This window comes from Malaclemys terrapin, chromosome 1 (assembly GCF_027887155.1).
Source record: "Malaclemys terrapin pileata isolate rMalTer1 chromosome 1, rMalTer1.hap1, whole genome shotgun sequence".
Lineage (NCBI taxonomy): Eukaryota > Metazoa > Chordata > Testudines > Emydidae > Malaclemys > Malaclemys terrapin.
Window position 1 is genome coordinate 14,083,358 of NC_071505.1, and position 16,094 is coordinate 14,099,451.

Sequence of the window (16,094 nt, forward strand, 5' to 3'; positions counted from 1 at the left end):
ACCTCAGTTTGGCCTTCTTTTCAGATTATTGCATATGCAAATGATTCTGCGTGCAGAATTGTGTGCCACAAATGTAGAGTATTGGGGTTCTTTTAGCTGTAGGCTTTAGGAATGGGTCAAACAGCTTGACTGCCTTTCAGTGTACTTATTGTCATCTCTTGGAAGTTCATCCTTTTTTCTGGGAAGAGTTTTTACACAGAGATGAAGGATGATCCTGGGGGTACAGCAATAGGAGGTCTGTGTTCAATTCTCTGCCCTAGACTTCCTGCCTCCCATGGCTGGAGTGTGCAGTGGGGGCAGCGAAGAGCTGCCTATAATGGCACAATGCAGTGCCCATGGCAGGGGAATTCTCTGGCTGCTTGTGGTCTGGTTCGGGTGGGACCGGGGGCGGGTGGGGGGGAAGGGAGGGGAGGGAGAAATGGGACAGAATTCCACCTTGGGTAAATCAAAATCTCTTTGGGCCTCCATTTCCTATCTGTAAAATGGTGATAGCAATCCTTCCTTTGTTTGTCTTGTCTGTTTAAATTGTAGTCTCTGTAGGGCAGGGGACTGTCTCCATGAGCGTGAACAGCACTCTGCACAATAGGGACGTAATCTCAGTTGGGACCCATAGGTGCTACTGTAATACAAATCCATAAATAATAACAGCTGTAATGGTTCCCCACTGGGACCCGAGTTATGGCGTTTGCACGCTCAACTACCTTTCGATACATTCCTAGTTTTTTGACCAGTTGTCTGGATTTTTTTTTTAAGGTAAGACAGATCTCAGCTGGTTACTAGCCTTCAGGTAATGACACAGTTACAGAAACTGCAATTTATTCTGCCTCATCCTCCCGAAGGCCAATGAGAAGAGGCTGGATGGTACCTGAGAAACAAGTAAATTCAGAAGCAGCTCTGAAGTTTGCACCAGTCCCAGGTGGATGGGAAAGGAAGCTGGATGGATACCCATGGGGAAGAGCTGAAAGTTAGGGTCTCTGTGGTTGGTAAACGTATAGCAGAGAAAATGATCCATAGAAACACAGACAGTAGGAGACTGGAAAGCAGCAAAGGTTCCCCTGGGCCCATTTGTAGGAGATGCTGTGCCCATCCTTTCTAGGGGGCCCACTGACTGTTCTGCCCTGGGGCCCAGAATTGCTGTGGCGGGCCTGGCCCCATATACGCTTGTGTGAGGCACAAGGATACACTGGATGCCAAACAGACACTGCTAACAGAAAATCTCTGATCAAGGGCTCAAGAGGTGCATGCGCACCTGAAGTGGAGCACCCAGAGGGACACTACTCGAAGAAGAGTAAGTTACCTGATTACAAAGTCTCCCTGGCCCAGAGGCACTGTGTGGTCAGTTCTGCATGTGATAAATCCTTTATAAAGGCATTCAGTGCCCAGGGGTTTGCTAAATAGTGAAATCGTGAATTGCATTTACTGAAGACTCAAATATTTTCAGGAAACCAGCACTCAGAGATGTGACTCCCAATCTGATTATTTTAAGAGCCCAATCAATGTCTCAATTCAGCCAAAACTCCATGACTTCATTCATATAACAACAATAGGACTTTTGCTGGTTAGAACCCAACATCCATCCCCCAAATTTGTAGCATTCTAAATCAATAGATTAGACTGGACTGAAACAAGATGATTGACTTTATTGCACCAAACACTACTTTTTTCTGGCATATTTACTTACGAAGTGTTGCTTAAGTTTAGACAAAAACTTCTTCAATATTTTCTCATGATGTTCTTGAAACCGCAACAGTTTTGGAAAACCAGGAACAAAAAAGCCTAGAGGGGAAAAAGAAAAAAAAAGGCAAATGTGCAGCATGTAACAGGGATAAGTTTCACAAAAAATTATCTAAAAGGTATCTAAAGATTTAAAAGTGTGTTGGTTTCAATTACATCCATTTTCAAGACTGCAACACTCAAAATAATGTACACAGTACATTTTACTACATTGATGCAAGAATAAGTGTAGGTTTTATTGTTCAAGCTACTGTGGTAAAATCTCAACCATTTTCCTTTTGCCTATTTTCAATTTAATAATAGCTATGATGGATACAAGCTACATCAACTCTGATTTAGTCTGCACCACTATAAAAGCCCATGGCAAGCAGACTTTTTTTTTAATGGCAGATTCCAAAAAAGGTTAAAAACAGTAATCTAAAGTGTGGCTTTGCCCTCGACAGTGAGTGTAGAAAGGCACCTTCTTAGCAAGTCTGCTCTCCATGTGTATTCACAAACCACACAGCTGCCAGAACTTGTGCAGCAGCAAGGGTAGAGAAAGAGAGAGAATATTAGGCAGGGGTCCCCACCCAGATGTGGAATTAATAAGAGAGCGTAATTGGAAGACCATGGGCTTGTACAGTGAAACTAAGGGCATAGGTAACCTGCGAAAACTTTATTGGTGATGTGTCTGAGAATGAAGCAGACAGATTGAATTTCATTGCCTCAGCTGAGTTTGCAGGGCAGGCAACAAGGGGGAAAAAAAACACACATTTTTACTTGTAAACTGAGATAGCTGATATGAAAGTTAGTCAGGCAAGGTGGTTGAGGTAATATATCTTTTATTGCACCAACTTCTGTTGGTGAAAGTAAGAAGCTTTTGAACTTAAACAGAGCTCGTCTTCCTGGTATTTTTTCAGCAAAAGTAGTCCAATAAAAAAATATTACCTTACCCTCCCTGCTTCTCTATTATCCTGGGACCAACATGGCAACAGCACTGCAAACAACATGGAAGTTAGCGCCATAATAAACAAGGACCCCAAAATACTATTTTAATGGAACCAGTTTTTTAGAATAGACTCAAATTTTAAAACCAAAAGATGCCTTCTGGCCAGCTGCCAATTCAATAATTCAGCACAATATGCAGAATGACTAAGCATTAAGATCTCCTATCTCAGAATCATGGAACCTATGTTAATATAGCAACTCCTCTGTCATACGAAAAAAGGAATGTCTGATGTTACCTACACTCAGCTAAGCAAAATTGTTTTCTTTTTACATTAACTATGAATCAGTACCTCAAAGCTAATTGTGCATCATTAATAATATTCAAAGATACCCAAAGATACCGTTGCTCTTTCCTTTCATACACTAATTCTTTAGCTTGAATCTGGAAAATACTTATGGAAATCCTAAGGGAAATAGCTTTCAAAAATTTAGATGATTTTTAGATCATACCTACATTTTATGATTTGGAGACTTCATGCCATACATACAGAAAACATTTAGGGTACATCTACATCCGGGGGGGCGGGGGGAGAGAAGAGGGGGACACATGGGGTTTCTGTCTTTTTTTCCCTGCAGTGTAGATGTACCCTTACAGTCAAATCCATCCATTGATTTCAGTGGACTTATACCAGAGGTTAGTTGGGTTGTATATTTTGAGAGACACTTGGTTGCACTGGAAAAACAGTCTGAGTCCGCAGGTCACAGGTGGATGGCAGATGAAACAAAGCGCTTTGTTTATTAGAGAGAGGAACTTTTTAGCCCTGCTACTCTAGGCAGCAACTTTTTTTAATTGCACTACTCAGCCATCACTGTCAGCCATTTATTTCAGAGAGTGATGTCTTGATTATTGGCATCAAGTGGGAGAAGAGTAATTTCCCCCAGGTTTAGAATTGAAACGCATGCATAGCAACAATTTAGACTTGAAATAGTTTAAGGGCTACTTTTTAAAAGATGTACACAGGAAGAAACGCAAATAGCAATGTGCATGCATACTTCATGTAATCAATCTGAAAGTTTACTCTTTAGCATCTCCAGTGTTTACAGCAGTGAAAGCATTACAATAAATGGATTTTAGGTATATAAACTGAAGTGCATTTGATTATTTGGGGACAGGGGTATTATTCATTCAAACTATAGTTAAGGTTATATGTTAGCACATCTATAAACACAAACTTCCCCACCGGGGTGCTGTAAGGCTTAGTTAATACTTCTAAAGCACTTAAGATCTTCCATTTGAGAATCTCAAAGTGCTAAGTATTTTATCAATCATGTTTTTAGGAATTTTATAGCCTTGATGGAAAAGAATTCGCTCCAAGCTCAAACTTGTCAAGCAATAATTTGGCCTGGGAGGGAATATTTTAAAACAGATTTCATTAAAATTAAATCCAGCCATTTTCAGCTTACACAAGCGATGGTAATGGTTTGTGAGGGGGAGATGGGACACACTTATTTTTATTCTGTTCCATTTATTCCAATCTGCACATAGCCCAATTGTTCATATATGTAAAAATGTACATGTCCAGCTCTGGCAGTAGTGTTTGTTAGCTACCAGCTCAGTGCAGACAAGCTAAAGGAGCATACACACAGCAACCCTCATGGAGCTCCTTCACCATCAGCCAGTTGGGTGCACTTGGGCACACTGTAGCAGTATGAAATGACCCCTGCAAAAGCGAATTGCTTTAGAAATTTATTCTATCAGAGTTCCTCAAAGGCATCATGTTAAGAGCACAAATCCAAGGATAAGAATCTCTCCTAGCAACAGTGTGATGTGCCCAAACACCAACATTTTAAATCTGGAGGACGTTCTTTATTCTATTTAATAGTTTACAGAAGAGTATCTTTTGGCCCAAAACAGCATCCCACGGTGGTGTAGGGGAAAGCCTACAGGTGTATAGAGGTCATATGTACTACAGATGGGTAAACGAGTTTGGAAAATAATAAGAATGGATTAGTTTAGTTTACATTGGTTTGGAAAAGGTAAAGAGAAGGACAACAAAAATTATTAAGGGTATGGAACAGCTTCTGTATGAGGAGAGATTAAAAAGACAGTGACTGGGCTTAGAAGAGAGACGACTAAAGGAAGATATGATAGAGGACTATAAAATGAAAAAAGGTGTGGAGAAAATGAATAGGGAAGTGTAATATAACCCTTCACATAACACAAAAACCAGGGGTCACCCAATGAAATTAATAGTCAGCAAGTTAAAACAAATATGAGGAAGAACTTCTTCACACAACACAAGTCAACCTGTGGCACTCATTGCCAGGGGACGTTGTGAAGGTCAAAAGTATAACTGGATTCAAAAAAGAATTAGATACGTTCATGAGGATAGGTCCAAGATGATCAGGGTTGCAACCCCATGCTCTGGGTGTTCCTAACCCTCTAACTGTTAGAAGCTGGGAGTGACAGGATGATAGGGGATGGCTCACTCAATAATTGCCCTGTTCTATTCATTCCCTCTGAAACATCTGGCACTGGCCACTGTCAGAAGGTAAAGAACAGATAGAAAATACTAAAATTTAAAAGTAAATAAATTAGAGAGAAAACACAATTAGATTTAATTAACAAAATGGTGGAACGATAGAATTCTGTGTGAGGCAAAGATACAGCTCGCCAACAGTTTACCCTTAGCTCATACCATTGTGACTACCTACAGCATTAGTTTTAACTGTGGATTTCCAGCTTTGCCAGTTGATGTCACAGCCATTTAACAGGTTTTTTTATACGGTTTTCATTATTATTCAATTGCTATATAAATGTCTGCACTACCAAATTTGGACACTGCCAGGCAAAGATAAGTGAAGTAACTTCCATGAATATCAGCAATGAAGTCCAGAAACACAGTCCTTAGAATAAATACCTGTAAGTGCAGCATTTAACATAGAATAATAGCTTTATCTGCATTTTACAAGGCTCTGACAAAGTGGCATTTGTAACATTACTTTACAGAACAAATCAGTGGCACTAATAGCTGAAGCAGAAACACTGATACACTTAAACAAAGTGACAGCTCTAAGAGAACTTTTGGGTATTTTCCCAGAATAAATCACACTCTTTCTCATACACACCCTTTTTAATGGGACACAAGCAGAATAATATTAAAAGATGGGAAATTTTCATTGATGACTACTCGGAGGATATAACCTATAAAACAATCATATGTAATTGTAGATAAGTGTTAACCATATTTATTATGAAATTATTAAGCATTATTTGTTCTGCAGTAGAATGCAATAGCCCCACACAAGAGAAGGGCCCCGCTGTGCTAGGCACCGAACACACGCAAGTGGATATGGCCCCGTCTCAAACAATTTATAATCTAATTAGGACATGTTGAAATTTAATTTCTACTATGTGAGCTGAAATACCATACCATGCATAGCATGTTTAGGACCTGAGAGTAGTTTCACCAGGGCCCAGAAGGCATCTTCTTCATTCATGTACATGAGGAGTAAAGCTGTGATCTGGCTCATTCCCTGACAGTATCCAACCTCCTGAAATTTAGAGGACAGGAAACATTAACTTCGTAAACAAAAAAACAACTATTTGTGTATTTTTTTAACATGAGAAAATACACCATTTTTGGAATAAGCTCTCTAAATATGGCAAACCCACACAGCCCTCAAATTTTAATCGTTAAAATTTTCCTTTAAACTCTATTACCATGTCTATTCAAAGACAAAACATATCATACTATAAGTGATAATTCGCTGTCTTCCAACTGGTGCTTGAACTGGCTTTGGCCTTTCATTAAAATACAGTATATTTGTACACTAAATCCTTTATTTTAAAATGTTCGCATATAATTTATATGAACATACACCCAGAACAGATGTGTGGAGCAGCACAGTATATGGCAAGAAGATATTGCAGATACATAAACAAGTAAGACAGACCTCTCTCCCCTTATTCAAAAACGGTAGCAATGAAAAACAGGAAACCCTACAAGGCTACTGTACTAATATATTAACTCCTACGGTGGGAACCAGCAATAAGAAATATCAGACTGCTTAAGTAAGGATTATTACTGACTTTACAAAACCAGCTGCTAATGTATATTTGATGAGAAAAATAATTATTGAGAAAGTCTTTTAGACAGATGGTTTCGTTGCAAAAACTTTGGCCAAGGAAGCCTTTTAATTTGCTTTAATGCTGAAAGATAAAAAGGAAACTAGCTAAGAAGTCTGAAACAACTGATATATAATAAAAGAGAAAAAAATGCAACAAACTTTTTCTACTTGTTTAAACACTACCAATGTCTATATAATATCCATTGATTTTAAACAGCATCTTTCATGTAATATAAATTATCACGTAATATAAATTATTATTAGTTAATCCAAACACTGTGCTGTGGAAAACAAAGAAAGTCCCTGTCAGAGGTTTAATCCTAATTGTAACCCTAAACACCGTACAATCAAAAATCTAGGGCACCTATTAAATGACAGAAAACATAATTTTAGAATTAAAAACAGTAATATTAGCTGTGTAAAGTTAAACAACTATAAAAATGTTTGCAGCATGGGGGCATAAATGAGTAAGCACAGAAGTGGACATCTGACAACATTTACATTACTTACGTTTTTAATAGGCAACTCAGAATTAAATGCTACAAACCAGGAACGTTTCTGGCACATAACACGAGATCTAAAAACCCCAGTTTGGGAAAGCACCGCCATTCAGGACAAGAATGGAAAACTTACCTTACGAGAGAAGACTCAAAGAGCTTGGCTTGTTTAGCCTAAGAAAAGGCTGAAGGAAGGCGATATGATTGCTCTCTGTAAATGTCAGTGGGATCAAATACAAGGGAGGGAGAGGAGTTCTTAGTTAAGCGCCAGTGTTGACAAAATAAACTGGCCATCAATATATTTAGGCTTGAAATTAGATGAATGTTTCTAAACATCCGAGGAGTGAAGTTCTGGAACAGCCTTCCCAGGGAAGTAGTGGGGCCAAAACACCTAACTGGCTTCGAGACTGAGCTTGATAAGTTTATGGAGGCAATGGTATGATGAGACTGTTTACAATGGCATATAGCAGTGGTGAGCAACCTGCGGCCCATCGGGATAATCTGATTGGAGGCTGAGAGACATTTTGCTGATGTTGACCGTCTGGAGGCACTGCCCCTCGCAGCTCCCGGTTCTCTGTTCTCGGCCAATGGGAGCTGTGGGAAGTGGCACCTGCAGGCGAAGGGGCTGCAGGGACGTGCTGGCCGCCGCTTCAACAGTGTTTGAACTCAAGCACCAAACAGTGTTTGAACTCAAGCTCCCAACCCTACAACAGCCAGATTGAGCTGGCAACAGTTCAGATCTTTATGTAAGTTGAGAAGTATTTTCAGTAACTTTTGCAACATTGTTTAAAAGACCCATATTTGATCTCAAGTGTACATGAAACATGACTTACCGTATTATATATTGAATATGCAGCTAAAACATGGAATAAGGATTGTTGCCTGGAGAAACAAAACCGTAAGTAAATGAAAATATTTAATATTGTTTTTAATAAAAAACAGAAAGCTACTGAATCTACTTTCTGAATATCTGTTTCTCCAATTTGTCTAATTTCCAAAACAGAGAAATATACTTCATAATCAAAACAGATGTAATAGAATCAAACAATACCTACTACTTATAATGGTTTACATAAGAACATAAGAATAGCCATACTGGGTCAGACCATCCAGCCCAGTATCCTGTCTACCAACAGTGACCAATGCCAGGTGTCCCAGAGGGAGTGAACCTAACAGGTAACGATCAAGTGATCTCTCTCCTGCCGTCCATCTCCACCCCCTGACAAACAGAGGCTAGGGACACCATTCCTTACCCATCCTAGCTAATAGCCATTAATGGACTTAACCACCATGAATTTACCATGTTCAAAGTACTTAAATAATAACTAATAATGTAACACCTCTAGGAGATGAGTGGGGAAACACATCAATTTTACAGCTGGGGAAACTGAGGCATAAACTGGGTAAGAGTTACATTTTCAAAGCATCCACTAGTTTTGCATGTCAGTAGGGTTGCCAACCCTCCAGGATTGCCCTGAAGTATCCAGGAATTAAAAATTAATCTTTCATTAAAGATGGTAATGCGATGAAACCTTCAGAAATACGTCCAACCAAAATTGGCAACCCTACGTGCCCGATATGAGACTCCTTGGATCCGATTCTTAGAATTGCTGAGCACGAACAGCTTTTATTCATTTCAGCGGGAGCTACGGAGGTTCAGCTGTTCTCAAACAAAACAGGCCCAATGTGTCTTAAGCTGGGCACTCAAAAATTGAGGCACCCAAAACTAGAGACCAATTTGAAAATTTAGGCCTATATGACTTTCCTGAGGTCCCACAGTGCATCAGTGACAGACCCAAGAACAACACTTGGGAGACGAACTCCTATTCCTGTGCCTGGTCTTACGCAACTTGCTGACTCTCATACATGCTTTGAGAAAGCTTTGCCCTATTTAATAATTACTCTCCCTTTTTCTTTCTATATTACCCCATCATGTTCTAAGTACTATTTGTTAATCTATTAAAATTGAAAGTGTGAATTCTGCTTCCTCTCCAATTTAGGAGTTAAGTAATGTTGAGTGTAGAGTTATGCAGAACTTTCATAAAGAAATCCAAGATTTGCTGGAACTGTGTGTAAACTTCAGCAAACAAACTTCAAGGTTTGTTCAGAACTTAAGAGTCTGGGAATGTGAGCCAATATCAACCAAAACTAAAAACCATAGAAATGAAATTGCTGAGTTTTGCACAGGTCTAATCAGCTATCCTGCATCCCCAATGCATTCTTCCCCTTCCCCATCCCTGAACCAAAACTTGTAAATGTCTGTTTACTCTTCTGCTGACTGTCAAACAAAAATGTTATGTTTCCCGTTAATGGAGATGGGAGGGAATAATCTGTTAACCTTGGCGAGCGCTTCCCCTAGGTCAATTAACAGTGTTTCCTCTGAACATGCTCACTGCATGATTATGTGAGTAGATACCACTTATTTATAAACATGTGTGGGTGTGCTGTTAACGCTGTACAGAGGTCAGGAATGTGTGTGTGTGTGTGTATTGTGGGGTGTGTTGTTTTTTTGGTTTTTAAGCCCTAAACTCATGCACTTTGATTCCAAAGTTTTATGATTGCCAGAGAAACAATATGGGCAAAAGAATGGAAGTTGGACTTCAGTTTCTACCTTCCTTTAACTATTGAATGATGATGAATTATTATGGTACTAGACATTAAACTTGAGTCTTATTTCTTTCAAAGGACAATTTCTGTCTTTCACTTTATTTGGTCTTTGATTGCATTGGGTGATTAAAGCATGTTTATTTTCATTTGAAGAAAATTTGCATTTAACCACATATTTCTTCTTATTCATCCAACACAGACCCACTTCACAAGGAAAATGGGGGACATTTTAAAGACAATCTGCACTGGCAGATAAACAAAGAGGTGAGTAAAGGCTCCATTCATATCTAAACGTGGGTTTCATAAACAGATTGTGTTCTGCATTTTAAAAAACTGCATCACACTTCATTAATTCAGTTTAAGAATTTTAAAACAAAAAAGCGCATTCAGCTTTCTCTCGAGGTTTAATGTCAATGTATGTATGAAACACTACACTTTCATATGTCAGACACATGAAAATTAAATTAAGACTACATTAGATTAGAAAATCTTGGTTTAACTTCTCCTAGGGTAAGTGCTATAGGATTTAACTGAGCAGACATCTTTGATCAGACATAAAATTATTCTTCTTCAATAGTATGTGTGCACATGCATGCACACACATTATTTCCCTTCTACACAAACATGCTTCCTTCACTAATTTCTTTTTGTTAATCTTTAGGTATATACTTAAGCAAAATATTCTGACAGTTTTGATTGCTGTTGTTTTAACAATGAAATATTGAACTTGCTTTTTAAACTATTTATATTGAAGCTACATTGCTTTAAATTATTTTTAGCAGAACAAACTAAGTGCCAGTCATCATCATGTTTGAGCAATTCTGTTCATCTTTTTCCACAGATTTTAGAACCTGGACTTGGACCAAACTCTCAGAGTGGCCATGCAGGGGAAGAAGCCACCCTGACTTCTGCGCTGCCTTCAGAGAGTACAGCTGCAGAGCTTCTTGCAGCCAGGGGAGGTACCTGGAAGTGGAACTGATCTCCCCAAAGAGTGGCTGTGTAGGGGAAGAGGACGTCCTGTCCCTCCCCAGCCTGGCTGGGACCAATAGCTAGGAGCCCTCAACTGGGGTGCTCCAGCAGCACGGGGGAGATCAGACCCACCTCCACGAACCTCCTCTGGCTGCAGGAAGCTCCACAGCTGCTACCTTTGGAATCCAACTCTGAAGGCAGCATAGGAGTGAGTGTGGCAATCCAGCAACCCCCCTACAACAGCCTTGCAACCCCCCCACGATCCCCCTTTGGGTCGGGACCCCCATGGTTACAACACCGTGAAATTTCAATGTAAACACCTGAAAACATGAAATTGACTAACTTTAAAACCCTCTGGCTGTGAAATTGACCAAAATGGACCCTGAATTTGGTTGGGCCCTAATTATGAGGTGTCAAACTTCACAGGGACGCTGCACAAATCAGATGGAAGAAAGTAGCCAAACGAAAACTAAATGTAAAGGGCACAATATTACTATTATTGTCTAACATTAACTAGCTTTAACTAGTAACATTTTAATACTATTTACCCTAAATGTTCCCACTAAAGGCCTAAAATAGGATGAGCACAAAAACATTCAGAAGAATGCAAACTGTTGAAAAGGTAAGCAATTTACTTTCAGGAAAAAAAATAACTGGACTCCATTACAGTGCAGGATATGGTTACTGCACTTTCACCAAATGCCATTAGAAGTACACAATGTGGAAATTCCACCATCTACCCCAGATTTAGGGTCACTACTCAAAATGTTTATTTCTAGATTTCTACAGAATTTAAGGATTTCATTTATACTCTACGTTCCCAAGGACACAAATCTTGGGGTATTTTTTACTTGTCTGTGAAGTATCCTACGCAACGTTCTACAATAATATGAACAACAAAGTAGTAAACAAAACAACACATTTTAGTTTATCGCACTTATAACTGTGAATATAACCTTTGGAAAGTGAACAAATGCAGTGAGGTCTTCCAGAAGCTACTGAAAAAGAATGAAATGATACATTTGAAGAGGAGTGAGATGTGTCTAAGGGTACGTCTACACTACCTGCCGGATCAGTGGGTAGCAATCGATCTATCGGGGACCGATTTATCACGTGTAGTGTAGACACGATAAATCAATCCCCGATCGCTCTCACGTCAACTGCTGAGCTCCAGTCAGGGGGAGCCGCGGCCGTCGATCCCGTACCGTGAGGATGCGAAGTAAGTAACTCTAAGTCGATCTAAGATAAGTCGACTTCAGCTATGCTATCCTTGTAGCTGAAGTTGCGTATCTTAGATCGATCCCCACTCCCCCCAGTGTAGACCAGGCCTCATTCATCTCAATGGGGGTGTTGACCCTGAAGCCTAAGAACAATGCTGTCATTTGGTATGTTTATGTTAAAGATGTTTAAATTGTGAAATAGTTAACTAATATTCTTTATCCAACAACTGTAAAACAAAATATTGCAAAAAAAGTCTGAAAGATTAAGGTGGCAAGGTTTAATTATATAAATATATTACATGTTCATAGCTAAAAAGTTGCTTTATTTGGTTCTCAAAACTACACTCTGAAAGAGGGAAAATACAGAAAATCTAGGAGAAGGCTAAAAGGCTAGAGGGGAGAGATTAAAGTTATCAGAGAAGTAAGAAAAACATTTTTTTTTAACAACATTACTCTATAAAGGTATACATAATTTATTAAAGAATTTAGTCTTTTCTTGTGCTTTGAATTTGTTTTAAATAGAGGCCAACAAATTTTCTCAGATTTTGTAAAAATGTCTACAGCATCTGGGGGATAAGAATTTAGATTTTTTCCTTTAGATTTCCAGTGGCCAGAGCTTTAATACGTTAAAGGGTAAAGCTAGCAGGTTGGAAATTAAACAAGCTGATTTTGAACTATTCAGAGACTACATTCCTTTAAGCTGTATGTGGTACTTTCTGAAATCTGAAACTTTTACATTCAAAGCTCTGTCATACTTCTTGGGTAGTAAAAGGAGTCTTAGGTAGGTCAAATCTATCTGAAAGACAAACCAGGAATGACTGAATTAAATATATTTTTATTCACTTACTTAACACCATATCTGTCTCTAAACATGATATGATCCCTATATGTTCGATTTACATCAAGATCGATTTGCCGGATATCTGGTGAAGACCCTCGTGCTCGATGTTTTAATTTCTAGGAAAAATGGCAATAAAGAAAAGAAATTAGGCAAAACTCTGCTGACATCTAAAATAGGAAGAGAAACTGCTTAAAGCCACAGAATTTATTAGTGGACAAAAACATTTGTAATCTGTGAACTTACAATGCTTATTATAGGGGAAGCAAAGAAAAGCCACGCGGGAGTTGGGGGTGGGGACACACATGGGCGTAATGGGGGGGGGCATTGTCCCCCCAACAGCGGCAAAACATGGGCGAGCATGCAGGGGCACATGCCATTGCCACCTTTCCCCCATTTCTGTCAGCGCAGAGTTGCCCGGCTGAAGGAAGTTGGTACTCAAACGCTGCCTCCTGGATCCTAGTGGTGATTGTGCTCCCCCCGGGGTGTTTCTGAAGCAGGTCCAGCCCTGGCACTGTGTCAGGGTCGGGTGCAGCCTCACCACCGAGTCCTTGTCCTGGGGGGGTGGAAAGGTGGCTGCAAAGTGATCTCCCAACTCCATGCAGCCAGTGGCTTGTGCTCCCCACTGCCATGCTGAAGTGTCCACAATTATTTATTGACAAATAAAATTTGCAGGATTTTTATTTTTTTTGGCACACAATTTTTAAATGTTTGGTACAGAATTCCCTCAGGAGTATAGTTTTTAATTTCCCAACTTTGCAGATAGCTGGCACCTTTCCAAATTGGATTATGACTTTTTTCAGCATTATTATGAGAAGCCTTAATAAAATCCTACCAAGGCAGAAAAGGATAAATGAAGACTGCTATGACAGCATTAGCTTACAGGTTTCGTTGTTTTACTTACAGGTCTGGCACTTTGGCAATATCTAAGGCTTGGTCTACACTAAACTCCCAAATCGAACTAAGGTACGCAACTTCAGCTACGTGAATAACGTAGCTGAAGTCGACATACCTTAGTTCGAACTTACCGCCATCCAGACCCGGCAGGCAGGCTCTCCCGTCGACTCCGCGTACTCCTCGCGGCGAGCAGGATTACCGGAGTCGACGGGGAGCACTTCTGAGTTCGATTTATCGCGTCCAGACTAGACGCGATAAATCGAACCCAGAAGTTCGATTGCCTGCCGCCAAACCAGCGCGGTAAGTATAGACAAGCCCTAAGTTAGAGATTGGGTTTCTTTCTCTGTTTGTTTTTGTATTTCACTTCTCAGTATGTTGTTTGGGTTGAATTGTATAATCACTTTACAAGTTCCCAATACAATTTTAAATTTAAGATATATTGTAGGATGGGAGGTAGATAGACAGTGCTTCTGTGTCTATCCCCTTTTGGGGGTTAGACTGACAATCATAACCAAAGAACGCCAAATATATCCTCACTTCCACACTAGAAAAAGGATCTTCTCCTATATCTTATATGTATTCGTCACAGAATAGGTCTCCTCCTTGTTTGACATTTTCCTTAATATTTTCATCTTTGTCCTCCAAATGCCTGATACACCACACTAATTGAACCTGTACAGTATTAATATGACAGTGTACCAAAAAGTTATTCTTGTGTCTAGGCATACTTTCTATGTAGAAAGTTCCCCCATCACAAATTTCTGTGACTAACTTGTAAATTCTTTTAGATTTATAACAGGCATATTCATTCTTGTGTGAATTCAGCAGAACCTCACTTATCCATATTTTATATAAAATTACTACCTCCATTTCTCAGCAAAGATTTAGCAACAGATAGCTGAAATGGGTCTCAAAAGCCAAAGACTTAAAATACATTTACCAAAAAAACCCTACAGAAATGTGCTTTCCTCCATTAGAACATTGGCTAGGACATTATGAAATATTATAATAAACTAAAATACAGATGCCAAAATAAATCAATAAAGCACATTTCATGATACCTAGCTTTGTTTATTTTTATTGTGCTTGTTCTCTTAAGTTCTCGAAATTCAGTAAATTGCAATATCCTCCCCCAGTAATTACTGCAAATTAACAAGGTTCTGTTTTAATAAGCATTTGCGGAGTACTTTACATCTTCAAAGTGCTTTACAAACATTAAATTAATTCATCTTGGTTATTCCCAAAGCTTGATTTTAATGTTTTCCCTCTGACCAATCATTCAAATACATGAAACTCCTCTGAAGTCAAACAACCCAGTAATTGTTTTATTTTTAAAACTTACTGAAATTTTTATTTACCACCATACTTTCTTTTTAAAGAAATCTGCCTCCAGCTCCAAGAGAACAGTGGGAACCACTGCCAAAGTTTCACCAGATGAGGGCTGGATCATGAGATCTAGTGCTTCAAGCTTACTTTCTGGCTAGTGATTAGTATGGTCTTTCACCTATTGCTGCCTCCTTCTGCAAAGCAGAAATCAATCTTACAGGGCTTCAGGGGTTTTTTAGGGCTTGTCCGTACATGAAAATGAATCCAGAATAAAGCAGGGGGTGAATTTGAAGTGGATGAACTATATTCCTTATTGTTTGAATGTTCTTATTTCAAATTAACTTAATACGTTTCCAAAGTGGATTAAGCTAATTCAGAATAAGGAGTCATTCTGGAATAAGAGTAAAAAACAAAAGGGGAAAAAACCCACACGCAAAGCTCCCCTCCTAAAATTACTTTTTTCACTGAATTAAACCGATAGGGCGTTTTGGGGGGGAGGGGTGGGGAACGAGAATCTGGGAAAAGATTCTGCTGAGTAAATGATGCTACTTTTATAGTCATTTCTCTGAGTAGAACTGCACTTTAATTATTTTATTGATGGGGGAAGGAATCAGAAGAATTACATACATTACAAACCCCCAAATAACTGGGTCAAATGCTGAGCCCGCATGGGTTTCTCTTTGACTACAGAGTTGAAAACACAGTTAAATACAATTTCTTCTCCTTTTGATACATTGCATAAAATAAAAGCTCAATATTTCCCAGGATCTAAGAGTTTGTGATTGGCAATTCTAAGGGGAAATTTGCAAACTCACATTATAAAAGTCTTTCATTTCTTCTTTCATTTTAGGGACATCAAGTAGTAAACACCAGATTTCACCTCTCAGCTGCAGTGGGATTCCTTTATAAATTCTCCTATGGAACTGTAAAAAGAAAAAAAATAATATA

At 39.1% G+C, this 16,094-nt stretch overlaps 1 protein-coding gene across 4 annotated transcripts in view; it reads right to left on the reverse strand.

Annotated features, from left to right (window-relative positions):
* The window catches only part of USP6NL (USP6 N-terminal like), a 213,217-nt gene that overhangs the window by 33,115 nt on the left and 164,008 nt on the right, over positions 1-16,094 (reverse strand). For all 4 annotated transcript variants that reach the window (XM_054016532.1, XM_054016540.1, XM_054016528.1 and 1 more), the window contains 5 exons: positions 15,962-16,069; positions 12,933-13,042; positions 8,123-8,171; positions 6,096-6,216; positions 1,682-1,776 (listed from right to left, as the gene is read on the reverse strand). In XM_054016532.1, coding sequence (XP_053872507.1) covers positions 1,682-1,776; positions 6,096-6,216; positions 8,123-8,171; positions 12,933-13,042; positions 15,962-16,069 — 483 coding nt within the window. The remainder of the gene's footprint in view (positions 1-1,681; positions 1,777-6,095; positions 6,217-8,122; positions 8,172-12,932; positions 13,043-15,961; positions 16,070-16,094) is intronic.